We start from the raw sequence: 17,147 nt of genomic DNA on the forward strand, positions 1-17,147 counted from the left end.
GCACATATTAAAGTTAGTAGGACAGTAATAGAGCACTATTGAATAGTTGTGGTGAATACACCAGAAAAGTTGGAGAACAGCCAATACCAATAAATTTAACCTCAAAACATGAAGTACACCAAAGTATATTATTACTGGGATTATCAGTTGCAACAAAATGCATACAATCATGAATTTTCATGAAAAGTCATTTTTTAACCAAAGAAACCATTTTTTTCAGTATCAAATTCAATCCAAGTGAGGCTGTGAAACTGTGACAGATTGAATCCAACTGGGTGCAGATCAATGCAATGTTAAGTTCGTTCCAATACAGTGCACAAAAAGGGTGATCAGAAAGAGTCTAAAGGCTGTTTAACACCATTTTTCAGCACATGACAGGCTATAAATGTCCAGTGTAAGTGAACGCCTTAGACCATTTGGCCACACAGTCTAAACAAAAATGAAATTTGATTGGTGTGTGTGTGTGTGTGCAACTGCAGTCTGCAGGTAAAAATATTATGCACCTGACTGGCATAGCAAGAATGTGTGTATATCTGTGTCACTTGGGTGGGTGGGGAATGGGATAATAAACAAAGCACCATATAATAGCTTATGTAAGATAAATGTTTTTTTTCCACTTCATTTAATTTTGTCAAACAATAGTGTTTAAAACAGGGAATATTGATATAATGCAATGTAGTTTTCTTTCAATCAATATTGTCATACAAGACAAATTCAAGTACAATAGTTTTAATTTTTATCACAGAGCTCACATAGCGATAAATACATTATATCCAGAACCACATTATGACAAAGGGTAGTTTATATATATATATATATATATATATATATATATATATATATATATATATATATATATATATATATATATATATATATATAACACCTTGGAACCAGAAATTAAGTCTGGAGACAGGTGTCAGTTAAAAAACAAATTCCTCACAAAGATCCTTCCACATATATAACTGCATGTATTTTCTTCTCTCTAACAATGATTCATTAAATATAAAAGAACGATTTACTGTGATAGACATTTTTTTGAAATTCCTGATTCTAAAATGTCTTTGACAACCAAGTAATAAAACTCGCACAAGTATTCACAGCTATCATTGTGTCACATGGTATAAATAATATCCTTTATATAAGTAAAATAATTAATAATGAGCAAAAAACAGCATCCTCTGTTCACTTTAGGCAAGTGTCCTACCTATAGAGAATATTTATAAGAGAAGCTTCCTTCACTGCTCCATACATTTTTCAAAGCTCTCGTCCTTGAGATGAGTGAATTACAGCAGTCATTGTCACTGTCCTCATTGTACTCAGCACAGTACACTTCTCCAGTACACTGCTTACACTATCACTAAAGGAACTGCAGGTACCTGATGCAAGCTTGATACTAAAATATTCAAAACCATGAGTATATTGTGTTCTAATACACATCCCCATCAATAAAAGTATATTAAGAAACAAGATTTGTAACTTCAAAATTGCCCTTGATTTGTTATTAACAGTTACAGTGACACATTTCAGTAATAAAGGTGCCATTTTAGTGTCAACAAATTTTCCTTTCAACGAGGTATAATGCATCTTTAAGAGCTAGACATACAAGAGAAGTTACAAGAAAGATATTTTGTACGATTTATGTCTGGTCTGTGACTGTTATGCTGCAACAGATCACCAGTATTTTCAAGACAGTGCAGCTTTATTCATACAAAGCCAAAGAAATGACACCAGGAGATATGTGATTGCTTTTCACAAGGAAAATGTTGATAACTTGCAATCGAAAGAAAACTTCCATCTGTCTCAATTTCAACCAACTTTTTTACTAAATGATCCATTTTTGTCAAGCCTCCCTTCTAGACAACCACTCAAGAGTACCATTATAGAGAAGACTGCTGATTGGCTAAAAGGATTGGAACGTGTCTATGACACAAATTAAATATGTTCTTTATATACAGACTGAAATTGAAATGGCATGTGTTGTGTGAAAGTTGACAGAAATCATTGTAGTGACTTAAAATGCTTATTTCCAATGTAAGCTAGCAACATTTTTATTGAGGAAAGTAATTACATATTTATAGAACTATCTGCTGGCATCTTCTCTTTAGCATCATGATGTATCAAGCATGCTTCAGTCTTTAAGATACTGGTAGCATGGAGCAAGTATAACGGTGTCTAACCAGATGAAAAATTGCACAATTATGACATCTTCTGTATCTTAACATCTCAGAGGTTTAGCTCATAAAGATATGTGATAGCCTGTTGAAAGGAACTAACTCCAAATCCAAATAATGCCTAAATTACAGAAAAATTGTCACTGTAAATGCAAATACCATCAAGAAATTGAGGGCTAGCTATGAAACTGAATCATAATATGTTCATGATTTTTACCCAATTAAGTATAAAGATTACATCTGGTACCTGTGTTAAAAAATGAAGTCAACTTTCTCTGTAATGTTATAAACTGGTAATAAGCAGCCAAATTAGATGCAAGCATAAATTAACAAATAATAAATAACAAGTGATGCTGCATTTTGTATGCATGTTAAGTGTATAAAAAGAACTCAAATTTACTCTCAAGATTCAATATGATTCTACTCAGCTCAGGGACAAGTACACAGTCAAGTTTTACTCAGCTCAGCTAAGTTTTACTTGGTCAGGACAAGTTGTTTTCCTGAGCACTGATCCTTTCATAAGACTATCCTTTTGTATTTACACTAAAAATACATGTTATAAAATGGTGAGCAATTTGCTCAAGTATATATATCTCCCCAACAACTGCAAAAACCATGCAGGTTAGCAACGTGATTTGTTATTTAGATGATCATAATATTTACCAAGTTTCATGGCAACGGGGAGACTAGCTCTGTTAATGAGCTTGTTTTGAATGGATAGAAATAAGGATTCCTGTAAACCCCAAACTCTATGGAGTCAAGGATATAACAAAAGTGGAATGAAAATATCACAGATTAGAGCAATGTATATGCTAATTAAACTTTCGCCATTAATATGAAGAGTGAAATTGTGTGATTTGTTTCCCAATACTACTCTAACAACAAGTACTACAACAACATAAATCTACAAAAAGCAAGTTTATATTATAAAAATGCAACTTTATTCAAATGAAGCCTATACCATGGCAAGAGATGCTATGCATTACTTGCATAAGACTTGAAAAACTTTCTTTATTTTAGAAGCTGTATATATATATATATATATATATATATATATATGTGTGTATATAAAAGCTGTTGGCATCATGTGTTTACTGATTTACCAAGATAGAGGGTGCCCTTCTCTGCCTTTATTACTGTTTACTGTGCTTCTTTCCCCAAAAGAAATTAAGTATCTCACCAAAACCTTATTTTTGTATATCTTCACATTTTACTATATTCCCATTACAACTGAAAATATGTTTTGTCTGATATTATGACAATTAATGTCAGAAAATAAGAAACTGACTGCAATTCCTATCGTCTAAAATGTCTTTTATATTCTGACAAACCACTGAATTTAACCAAAAAACAATCTGTCTTAAGTACAGAGATTAAAATTTACTTTTTTTCTTTATCACTCTTGATACAAATTTTACCAAAAACTTTTACTCTGTTGGCTACTTGCAAACCATTTATATGGCATATGAACAAATAATATATTTCACAACTGACAACCATGGTACAATTTATGATACAATTCTGATAAAAACTAAAGCTTATAAATACAATTCTCTTTTGCAAGTCAAGATATGCCATTTTGAAAATGTCTACATTCAAGGAAAATCATTTGTCATATTCATGAAGCAAATTTTATAGTAAATTATGTTTCTTCAAAGAATATTTACCTGATCACATTAATATTAAGATGTAATCCTGCTACCTTCCGAGTCCAGGCCAACTAAAACATGAAAATTTGTCTTTTCTGTCTACATCATATACACAAAGGACAGTATCTCTTATCCATTACCTCCCCATGACACCACTGGGTGTCACCCATTTTTAAGCTGAGCTAACTACCAATGAAGATAACAGGGTGGTTGAAAAGGTCTTCAAAGTAATGTGAAAAACATAATTAACTATAAATCTGCTTTCTTCTTTGAATGCATTCCCAATCACATTGCTTTAGGGGATTAGGCAATTGGAAGAGGTAGCCCTGAGCATCCTACCTATACCTTTGGTATCCTTCTAGGGAAGAAAGAAAGATGTGATTTCCTATGTAAACAACAACCCATTCTCCTGCTAAATCAAAACAGCGTATGATTCAAAAGGGACAGAGCATCATTTCTGCCTGCTCTTGAGGAGAACAGCACTTCCCATATGTTTTTGGAGGAGATCATCCAGACACACTGCATTGCCATGACGTTGATCGGAACAGGATGACATAATAAATAATTTTGGTTAAGACCCACAGGTTCATGATTAGACAGAAGGGAAGGACTCAAAACTGGTAAACTCTTTTGTGGTTAGCAAACAGTAGAAACTTTTGCAACATGGAGTGAATACAGGCATGAAATCCATGTCTTGTTGAAAACTCATCCTTCAAATGGAGAGTTGGACAGATCTTACCATCTCCATTTTGAACACTGGTGGAATAATCAATTTGTTGAAAGGACTCAAGTGTATGATCAGCCTCAATCTGCCACTGACCTTTTTGATAAGCAACAGCTGTGAAGAGATCCCCAGAGATCATTGTTTTCATACAATCTCTGCCACCTGTTTCTCGATGAGTGACTGTATATCCTGCTGAAAAATATGGGAGAGAAAGAAAGAGGAAGGGTTGAATAAACAAAATCTGAAGCCCTTCTGAAATGACTTGGGTCACCCATCCATTTTACAGTAAAGGTTCTTCCAATTTGGCAAGTTTGGCATCTGCCAGTAGGCTGTCTACAGACAATGAATATGTTAAGTCAGTGTCAAAAGTAGGAGGCTTGGGAGTTTAAAAAAAACTTGGTTTCCTACCTCCCCTGAAAGATTACCTATTAGACTGGTTTGGCTGTTGTCTGCTGACATAAAGCTGATATCTGACTGCGGTGTAAAAGATCTGTTTTACCTGGCTCGCCTGTCATCCATCTCTTATGGAAGGGATGGCAGGTCTCTAAATAAGGTTACTGTAGGAGTAGCCAGTTGGAGGGATAGTTTCCAAACTGCCTGCCTATGAAATTTGCCCCCAAAAAGCAATGGGTGAGCCAAAGGGAGACATCCTTGCAGCCAGGGTATGATACGGTTTTAGCAATGTGGTGCATAACATGGATCACAATATATTAAGTCAAGACTGGAAGGGGCAGTCAATGCATCAGCCACTATAGGATGAGCTGCACTGCCAGAGCAATTTGTATTGGTTGGCTGATTTTTCCACCAAATTGAGCACTGAAGATGTGATAACATCGTTTCAAACCAGATGTGGCAAGAAATACATTTTTATCCACCTGATAGAAAGGCAGAGCAGACATGTTAACTATTATTACATTCTTAACAAATGCTGGAAATTCAGTATGGTAGGTTTTGCATTCCCTAGGTCACATATATATTTAGACAGCTGATCATTAATCTCCTTGAGTTCTGCTGACTAGGGAAGCAGCTAGAAAGATGGACTTTTCCTTATTGTTGTTGTCAACAAAACCTTTGACTTTTTAGTCATGCCTGGCAGTAGGGGGCCAAGGGTATTCCAAATTGGTTAACACCCAATATACCTCTTTGATGGGAGCCTAAAAACTAAACTCCATCCTCTCCAAAGCTGGATTGGAGTAGGGGTTTTGATCAAAAGTATCTTCAGGATCTTCGTGCTCACTGTGTGAATACTCTTGGTCCTTGTTTACTTCCATTTTGGAATGATCTAAGCAACTAAGTAATTCGATCATCTCTCAAAAATCCACTCCTATAATACGCGATACATGGCAGCTAGTGTAGCTGATGGAGAAACAACCTGGGAAACTGGGAAGAACTACCAACCCATGGGAAGCTACTGGCAAGCTTTCTCACATACCCACAGTGGCTAAGCCCATGATTCAAACCCATGCAGGTTGAGTTGAGATGGCAGTTATTGGTAAAGGCAAGTACTTCAGACCACTTGGTCATCAAGTGCCACTTAAAAATGGAAATACAGATACAATTTGACCTTAAGTCAAGAACTGCATCACTGTCTCCTGCACCAGTCAATACATCTTTTGCTACAAGGCTGGTTTATAAAACTGTGACTGCTACATATCTGCATTAGTCTCCCCCAGTCTGCTGATGGCTGAGTAGTGGAAAGCATCATCCTTCTGATTTGGGAAGCATGACCTCAATAGCACCCACAACACATTCTGTATTCTGTACTGGTCTTGAATGATTTTTCCCTCTTCTCTTTGTCTTTTGCTAATTTTTACAGTATTGAAGTCCAGGTGTCCTTGACAACAAATTGCACATGCTGCAGGGAGAAGAGGAGGTACATCTGGTACAAGCCAGGCAGAACTTATGCATGCCTTCCTTTGCTTTGAATTTCTTGCATCTACTGCATTTATAAAAATGGTAAAATAATAGAAATATTAGATAAATAGCAACATCAGTGTGTTAACAATTCACTAAATAACACCTGTAAGACACTGTTATGAAGAGTGCATGAACTAAAGACACCATTATAAACAGAGTGCATGAACTAAATACAACATGCATGAACACTTGAAAGTCAACATGGATCAAAGATAGTGTGGTCTAAAATTAATCAAATCCAAGAAAGTGATTAATTAAAAAAAATATCAGGCCAATTAAAACATATGCAAACCACCTGTTTATGAAAGAATATTCATCTAAAAAAGTACACAATTTGGAATGAATGACTTGAATTCACAGAAAACGTCTTGGAATTAATGGGAGGCTTATTACATACAATGTTTTGCATGGAAGTAAAGATTTAAAACTGGTCACATCTAATGGTAGCATGAGGATGAGATGGGCATGAGTTCCTGCCCTTTGTCTACATAATACTGACAGAAAGACAATTTTCATCTTTTTGTATGGCTGAATTCAGAAGGTAGCAGGGTTATTTATTAATATCATCATGGAATGTATTCAAATGTGAAATGTTGACATAATTTTCTACAATTTATTTTACACATTTATGCTCTTGTGAAGAAAAAAAATGAAAAACCTTCACAAGCAAAACTTTCATAATTTACAAAATATTTACATCATTACATAACCTAAATATGCTTCAATGATTCTAAAATAAATTCATTAACCTGATATGCGAATAAATATAATGAATGTAGACACAATCTGTGGTTTTCTTGAGTAAATAAATAATTTCTTAATTATTTATATCAAATTCATCTAAATTCTTCATTCACCATAAAAACACCAATCTATGAATATACTTGCAAATTATAATTTTCAGTCTTGGGGTTAAAGTTTATCGTAATAATTACACAAGGATGATGTCATAAACAGTACCCCATCTTGAATATTTACATGCCAATGTACTGAACTCTCCACTCCCTAGGTTCATTTTCCATTAAAATGGCAACCAAAAAAATACCAGTAATTGCCATGTTTTGCTGCTTTTTACCATGAAGTGAAGCTTTAGCAATATATCAGGGAGGCAACAGTGAGTTTTGAGCAAATAATGATAATCTTGATGGGTTTCTGCAGCCACTTCCCTCTTACAAGGTATGTAAAGAATGATCTCTGCAGTCACCTCCCTCCTACATGGCACAAAATGAATGACACAGGTATGCTAAGAAGTTTTTAAATAATAGTTGACCAGAAGGTGGTGTGTACACTTCCATAATGTATGTGTACATCAAAGACAGTAAAAAAATGAATAAACATATGAATGAAGCCAGAAGAGAATATTGTCAAATCAATAAAAACAGCTGCTGTTTGATATCAATAGAAGAGGAAACCATTATCTAATGATTGTATAATACAGTTAACAATATTGTGCAAACCAGTACTGTTACACATATAATCACAGTCTTTCGACCGGAATTCTGCAGACATTTAAGAACAAGTGAGAAAGAGAAGAAAGAAAAACTTTGAAATAAAGTGGCACTATGAAAACTGAACAGTTAAAACAAAAGACCCTAGTGGGTTTGAGATCACTCATCTGCTTATTAAACAGAAGTTGGCTGAGAAATGTGAAACTGATGACCTCCATGACAGGGTGATCGCCATCAGATCTGATTACGATTATTCAATTTTTGGAGACTAAACATTTAAAGATTTTCCTTTTATCATGAGTGGTGGCCATACCTGATAATAAACATGGGTCTTTTAAACACACCTGAACATGATGATGCCAGACAAATTTAGTTGAGAATGGCTGACTGGTCTATGATATGAAGTTAAAAGAATGGATGACAATAGGTCAGGCATATTTATGACAGATGCAGGACAATATTATCAGCCTTTAGGATACAAATATTTCACTCCATTCTGACAAACATTTTAACATTATAATTATGTATGATTCAAATATCATATGGTTTATAATATGAATATCTAATACATCCTCACATAGAAGTATATGTGCTACCATATTCATTATTCAGTATTATATTGTCCATGTATTTCTCAGTATCGTAACAAAGTCCTCTTCATCATCTATGCTGATGCTGAGACCCTCGTAATATTCCTCAAATTCCACCCAAGACACTTCCTCCTGATGTGATGAGGCTGTTACTGCCTCCAGGAATGCCTCCATGGCACTAACCTCTCGCTCTTGTCCTGTAAGGATGATAGATAATATACATAAGTATGAGAAAATGGGCAGAAAGATGAAGATTAAAATGATACACAGATGATCTCATAATAAATAAGAATCTATTTAACATGGAATGCATGGTAAGATTAAGCATGTAGCTTAATATTTTAGAGCATTCATGAAATCACGATGCTTCAAAATCAATTACACTCAGTTAATTGCTGTAGTGAGGGGAAGGTCATTCATGTGTAGTGTGTAATCAATTGTAAATTCATGATTCCAGTAATATATGAAGTTCAATTCATATAAATACAAACACTTATAAAAATAATAATGAATATAAAAGATAAATAACATAACTATATCTAAACCATTGTGTAAAAATACTGTCACAGATCACAAAGACACATGAATAATCAGGTAGTTTCTGTCTGGTATTATGAACTAATAATTAATAGTTTTCTGTAGCACATGGCATAATTGTAACTAATCTAAATACCTGTTACAAAGACACATGGTGTAACTGTAGCTAATTTAAATGCCTGTTACTTAGACATATGGTGTAATTGTAACTAATCTAAATACCTGTTACAATGGCACATGGTGTAATTGCAGTTAATCTAAATACCTGTTACAAAGACATATGGTGTAATTGTAACTAACCTATATACCTGTTTCAATGGCACATAGTGTAATTGTAGTTAATCTAAATGCCTGTTACAGAGGCACATGGTGTAATTGTAATTGATCTAAGTGCCTGTTACAATGTCACATGGTGTAATTGTAGCTAATCTAAATGTCTGTTACAACATCACATGGTGTCATTGTAACTGATCTAAATTCCTGTTACAATGGCACATGGTGTAGTTGTAACTAACCTAAATAATTGTTACAAAGGCACATAGTGTAACTAACTAATCTAAATGCCTGTTACAAAGGCTTGCTAAAATTGTGTAATTATTAAACATGAGCTGCTTGAAGCAAGTGGCATCCTGGATCATTCACTGAGTTTAGTAGATTTCAAGTCAAACGACCACAAGTTTGGAATCCTAGTTATATCATGGAGTTGCAAATGCTTTATATCATTTTACGACATCGATTAGGTTCACTGCAAGTTATGTGTTACAATATGAGATGATATTTGTAATCTTATGATAATATTATATTGGAACATTCAAAGTGCTGAGATACTGAGGGAAATTACAGAATGTATGCAGCGTCTGTTAAAGTAATTGGTCAAATCAGTGTCCCACACAATTTGCTTGTTTCCATCAGTAATTCCTTGTGAATGGTTCACTAATTTAAATCAGACTAAAACTGGTATATGATTCTTGACTGATGGAAACATAATTATTGGTCTAATTACTTCATATTCATAATAACCAATCACTGTCCATTCATTTTCATGAGTATCAAGTACTGCAAAAAATGGCATATTTCATCTTCACGATATTATACTAGCTTAAAAATCGAGTGTGACTGCAAACTGCACACACCCAGATCTGCCATCATATAATGCACATGCAGATCTGGGACTATGAAGTTTATTAGAAATAATTAGGAAAAAAAACAATACAGACCCTAATCTGCTGTCACATTATGCAATGGCAGATCAGAGTATATGTTGTTTTTTGCAGTAAGACTCAACTTACACCCAATTAATTAATTCATAGCTTGGAGAAGGAGGTCCCATTGTTTAGACACAAAAGGATAATTATTCATTAGGTCTTTAAATATGTTTTTTTTTTAGCAACTATTCAGTAGCTCAATTTATACCCAGTGAAAAATTGTTGAATTCACTGTAATCAAGGGCTGAACTTTGCAGCTTAAATGGTGAAAAATGGACAGACAGAACAAACTCATTATAGATGGGACTCTAAATAGAGCATCAAAAAAAGCAAGTAAAAATAAAAACAGAACGAAATTAAGTACTATGATGTATCCCCTTCTTCATTAGTGTTAAATATGAAAATTAAAATCTGCCATCTCTTTCTCCAGCTCATGTTTTAAAGGCTTTTATAAAACTTTCGCATTAAAAACACGAAACCATGTTACATTTCCACCATACAGTCAATCACACAGATACCCCACCTTAAGATGTGAACAGCAGAGAATGTTGGAACTTAACTGTCATGAGAAAGTACAAATGAAATGAATTATCTCCACAAACGTATCCAGTACAGACTTGATCAATGAAATTATAACAAGGAATTTTGAGTCAGCATACTGCTGAACATCATAAGCAATTCACTGGCATTAATATAATTAGTGTCTACACTGATCAAATTCATCAACGATTCAATGGCATTAATATCATCAGTGTCTACACTGTTCAAATTCATCAACGATTCAATGGCATTAATATCATCAGTGTCTACACTGATCAAATTCATCAATGATCCATTGGCATTAACATCATTAGTGTCTACACTGATCAAATTCATCAACGATTCCCCGGCATTAATATCATTAGTGTCTACACTGATAAAATTTATCAACAGAGTGAATGGCATGGATCATGATTAGCTGTCACATTCTATGATGGTAGTCCTACAATGGAAGACATTGACCCTTATATGAATGGGGTGTCAATGTCTTACTGCCATAACAATCAGAGCTGTATGGCTCTGTTTTGACATCAACTGGGTAACTTGGAAGCCAACTTTCAATAATATCTGACATAGTAGGCAGTCCATATTACTACTGTTGCACAGCTTTCAGTCTAACTGCATCATTTATATTACACTTACTATGATGTCTTTTTCATTATTCAAGTAAATCCAGGCACAGTCAATTGGTTGCATTTCTCAAACTTTGCTGACTGACATTTCACTTGCTTGAAGAGCGATGGTAGCCAAAAATGCCAAAATAAATTAAACTGGAATGCATTTTCTTTAATGCAATGAATACGTTTTATCAAATTCAGCTGAATGTGATTCAACATATTCATTTAATTATCAGCTACCATCACACTACAACCAACTTAAATGGCGTTAACTTTTACATTCCTTGGAAATAAACCACAAGATTTGTACCCAACCTATACTTTTTGCATGAATATGCCCACAAAGAATTTGATATTTTGGACTAAATTTTAAATTTATGCGGATTTTTACAACTGAGTAACCCAGATGCAACCCTTGTATTCTCAGAGTGAGAATTTTGATACCACAAATACAAGTTTTCCAATAATGGAACAATTACTGCATGGAACATGGATGAGGACTTGCACTTAAACAGCATTACAACAGCTAAAACTTTCTGCTTAAATAGACAAGACAGGAGCTTCAGGAATATCAGAGTACACACTTTAGACATCAGTAATATTCTATGCACGTTCAAATTATGTACAACTGTATTAACTGATGTTAAAAATATGTAATGTTCAAAACCTTAACTCAGCACCTTTTCGTTGATGATGCAACTGCTGCTGTCACAACTGGAAAAAGTGATATGGTCCAACATCAAGCCATTCAGAAGCAATATACAAATATTATGTGTAAGATTAAAGGTCTGGATAGTGCTGTCGTCCCAGGTTCAATTCCTAGTTATGACACATACACAGCAGAGGTTGCACATCCAAAGTTGGTGTTTTATCTTGTTTTCTCTACCTCCTGGACAGCCATGCACTAATACCTGAGTGAGTGAGAATCATTAATCTGAGTTAGGAAAAACTGTCTACAATTCCAACAAAAAATAAAATTCAGTTCGAAGATTAGGATACTAAAACTGTACTGCACAAGAATTCTGTTTTTAATTTTGGATGATGTCATATGACAGTTGCCTTTACATCTGTAACAATGTTATGCAACAATGTTGTAACTTGCAGTATATACTTTGACAAATTGAGTCTTCCACATGATGCATTTTAATATTCTTACAGTTTTTCCACTTTTTATCATTATCTTTTTAAAACTTAAACAAAGCATAAAATATTCTAAGTAACAGAATATACACTTGGACAGATTTTATCACTGAATGATTGAAGATGCATAAGATGGCTGCTCTTGCTGAACCGTCTTGAAGCAGCTGTTCTGTTTTGTGTGCCGTTTTTCATGATATATGTGCTTGTTGCCTGTCTTCATCTACGTTACCGTGTTCATCATGCATTGGTTGTTCAGTTCGTATGTGTTTCTTCATCTCCTTGTTTTCAAAACAAGAACAATTAGATTTTTTCTCAACTGTCTTGCTCCACTCCTACAACTTCGTTTGTTGTTGAACAAACTGCCATCACGTGATACTAGCCAGTCAACCAGTTTATGCTATGATGGACCCTCATTAATTGCTTTAAATGACCACTCCTTGGCTCTCCAGACTACACTGTGCTCTAGACTAAACAAACTGGGACTACATTCATCATTACTTAAATGTAAACAGAAGCAGAAAAAGAAAACGTTTCAAAGCTGGCCGGTGTAGAACAGGACGAAGAATTCCAGTTATCTCCCTTATACCCTTTCCAGCTCAACAATTTAAAAATTTGACCGTTAATTTAGAAAACCTAATTCAAATCCCTATTAAATCATCAACCTTTGTGTCAACTTTCCAAGAGATACCTCTGCATATTGCAATATTCAATGACTTATCAGTAGGACCACCGGGAAAGCGCACAGAATAGTTAATTTTATCAACAATCAGAATATTGACGTCTTTTTCCTGACAGAACATGGCTAAAAACATCAGGCAATGAGCCCAAGTGTGCAGATCTAACACCCACCGGTTACTCCATCTAGTCGTTCTCCCGCCACTCTCGTGGAGGTGGAATTGCTGTCATCACAAAGAACTTCATGATCAAACCTCTTAACCACACCACAACTTTCAATTTCTACCACACATCATTAGTCCAAACCACACTTACACTGGAAAAAAGGTCAGTCCATTTTTTCTGCCTATACCGCTCTCCTCCTATTAGAAAAAACAAGTTGACTGAATTTCTCTTTCTGGAGCAGTTTCCGAATATCCTGGAGTATGGAAATTTGATAGATGGCAACCTGATTATTCTTGGAGATTTCAACTTTCACTTTTACTGACCCGGAAACCAAACACATCAAAACTCCTATATTCCATTAATGTTTTCAACCTCAAACAGTCAGTTAACCAACCCACCCATAAACATGGTCACATTTTAGACTGGATTCTTCACAGACCTGATGATAATATTCTACTTTCCTCCCTGGTATCCCACGAACTTGCATTAGATCACCTTGCATTACATGCCATCTTGAAATATCAGTCCCTAACCCTCCACCTTTATTTGCTACTAAGAGAAACCTCCATATGATAAATAGAACCAAACTAATGCATGACATCCAATCAAACCTAACAACCTGCCTACCTCCTACAGCAGAACAACTCGACAAACATGCCCCAGCCACCAAGTGCAGAGTATCAATTCAAAAGTGTTCTCCATGGTATAGCAGTGTTAGAGACCAACTTCGCACTGCTAAAAGAGACCGCCATAAAGCTAAGAGGCTTCTGCTTTCCACCAGACTCACTATTCATAAGCAAATCTATGAAGCTGCAAAGAAGAAGGTCACAAACATAGTCCATGCAGCAAAATCAGCCCACTACTGCAGTAAGATCATGGAAAGTTCCAGCTGCAAAGAGCTCTTTGAGATTACTAACAAGCTAATGTCAAGGAACAAATGTACACCACTTCCAACTACCTTCTCTCTAGTCAATCTTCCGGACCTGTTTGCAAATTTCTTCCATGACAAAGTACAAACCATTAAAGATAAGCTTGACAACACAATTGCAATTGACATGTTGTCACCATACAGTTGGGATACAGAATTTCAGCAGCAATCATTAGCAGCATTTGAACCTGTCTCTATGGATTTAGTATGTATAATTGTGATGAAGAGTGCATCAAAGTCATGTGAACTTGATCCAATTCCAACATCACTGCTGCTTGAGTGCTTAGATATAGTATTGCCTTCATTAACTGATGTTATTAATACCTCTCTCTCATCCGGGGAATTCCCATCATTTTTCAAAACTGCCACTGCAAAGCCTCTGCTGAAGAAACCAACACTCGACCCTAACGATTTAAAGAACTACTGCCCAGTTTCTAATCTCCCATTCATATAAAAAAATCTAAGAAAAGGTTATTCTATCCCAGCTTGTATCTCATCTGAATTCAAACAGTCTTTTTAGCCATGTACAATCTGCAGATCGCCCTTGCCACAGTACTGTAATTACTCTTCTAAAAGTAGTTAATGACATTCTCTCTGTTTTGGATAGCGGAAAGATTACAGTACTCACCCTCCTTGATTTATCTACAGCATTTGACACAACAGACCATGATATATTACTTTACCGTCTCCAGCATGTATTTGGCATTCATGATACAGCCTTACTGTGGTTCAAGTCCTACTTGGTCAACAGGACACAAATTGTGTCTGCAAATGGAATACACTCCAGCCAAGTTAATCTATGCTGTGGTGTTCCACAGGGGTCTGTTCTTGGACCTATTGTTTTCATTCTACAGACTCAGCCGCTCTCAAGTGTCATAGATCATCATCCAGCGTCTCACCAAGTGCATGCTGACAACACCCAAATATACAAATCTACCCACCCAACTGAAGTTGATGCTACCATCCAAGGTGTAGAGAGGTGCATTTCTGATGTAAAATCACGGATGACATGTAACAAGCTGCAGACGAATGATGATAAAACAGCGGCCATTCTGATCACAACACAAAAATTTCTCAGTCACATCCTTTACCTCAAACAATAAATATCAGTAACACCAACATTAAATTCACACAGTTAGTACAAAACCTAGGTGTCACTCTGGACAGTACTCTCGCATTGTACCAACATGTCATGAACATATGCAAGGCTGCATATCTTGAGCTGGGACGCATCAGTTCCATTTGCAAATATCTTTCAGTTGATGCCACTAAAACACTTGTATGTTCATTAGTACTTTCAAGACTGGACTATTGTAACTCGATTTTGTCTGGTTCATCTCAATATCTACTTCAAAAACTTCAAAACACAGCTGCTCGAATCATACTTAGAGTACCACGATCAGAGCACACCTCCCCGCTGCTCTGTACCATACATTAGCTATCCATTCGATCAGAATCAAATACAATTTGTTCTCTGTGCTACATTTCTCTGACTGACTCTAGTCCAACATACCTACCCAACATCACCCATGTGTACACACCAGCAAGATACTTACACTCCTCTTCTGACAATCGTATACTCATTATTCCCACTATGAAAACAAAGTCATATGGACAGCATTCTTTTGCATACCAGGGCCCAGCAACGTGTAATGAATTGCCCACTGAACTTAGACACAAAGATACAGTGATCACATTCAAGAGGGCTTTCAAAACTCACTTATTTCGACTGCAAGAACAAACTTAAAGACCTAATAATGTTCCCTACCTTAAATATTTTCAGCACGTTCTTTTTTTTTAATTTCATGGTGTTTGTTTTTGTAATAATATTATTATATATATTTTGTTTATGTTATAGGTGTTGTCTAATGTTGTAAAACGCTTAGAGCTTCTAAAGATTAGGCACTATACAAAGTCCTCATTATTATTAATAATTTATTATTATTATTAATATTATTAGTGAGTTTATAGAGCATGCAAGCTGAAACAGACATTTAATGTAAACAATGACAGCTGAACATGAATATTATTAACAATTAAACGTTGCTAACAAGTTTGGTTTGGTATTGAATGGCACAGCAACACATGTAGGCTGTTCTACAGCTGTAACAACTGGAGTAAATGCCTTGCCCACAGTAGCCAATCGAGGTGAATGGTAGGAATGAAACATGTATCCTTTTGATCATGAGTGCTGAATGCTAACTACTGAGCCACTGTCGTGCCTTTGCTAGAAAGACAACCCACAGGACTAGATAAAAAAAGAGGTCTCATTACTGAGGCAATCATAGTAATAAAGTTGGCTGAATATCCATTGACAAATTCTGAATGTTTTTAAAATTTCTGACCATTTTACAGGGTGATCTTGAAATTGGAGTGATTATAAGGCATGGTTCAATTGAATAAGATAAAATAACATTAAACTGATGGTTTAAAATGCAAATAAAACAACAAGCTCTCATCTCTTGACAAATTGATATACAAAACTAACCTGTTCTACTGCTAGGCTGGAATGTTGCATTGAAGAATTTCCTTATGTCACTGACAGTCAGGTACCCCTTCTTACCTGTATCTATCTTCAAGAAAGCCTAAAAGATAAAAGTAAATAGACAGATATTTACAATTGTTCATAAATATGTGCAAGTTTGTAAATTTTAATCCTATTCAGCCATATGTCTGAAAGCACTGAACCAATGTACTTTTAGAAATATGAAAAATACTTCATTTTTCAGATTTTTAAATGCTCACAAAAAAAGAAGTATAGAAAAAAATGTAGTAAAAATGATATATTAAAACAATTTGATATTCAAGATAGTAAATACTGTTACCAAAACAATGAAA

The 17,147-nt window shown here is 35.1% G+C and overlaps 1 protein-coding gene across 1 annotated transcript in view; it reads right to left on the bottom strand.

Moving 5' to 3' along the window:
- Positions 1-887: 887 nt before the first annotated feature.
- The window catches only part of LOC149801081 (calcyphosin-2-like), a 58,945-nt gene continuing 42,685 nt past the window's right edge, over positions 888-17,147 (bottom strand). Inside the window, exons 18-19 of the mRNA XM_089955116.1 lie at positions 16,798-16,894; positions 888-8,699 (exon numbers count right to left, since the gene is read on the bottom strand). Of these exons, the coding sequence (XP_089811242.1) occupies positions 8,527-8,699; positions 16,798-16,894 (270 nt within the window). The 3' untranslated portion in view covers positions 888-8,526. The remainder of the gene's footprint in view (positions 8,700-16,797; positions 16,895-17,147) is intronic.

This window comes from Sinohyriopsis cumingii, chromosome 4 (genome assembly GCF_028554795.1).
Source record: "Sinohyriopsis cumingii isolate HCF-2022 chromosome 4, ASM2855479v2, whole genome shotgun sequence".
NCBI classification, from domain to species: domain Eukaryota; kingdom Metazoa; phylum Mollusca; class Bivalvia; order Unionida; family Unionidae; genus Sinohyriopsis; species Sinohyriopsis cumingii.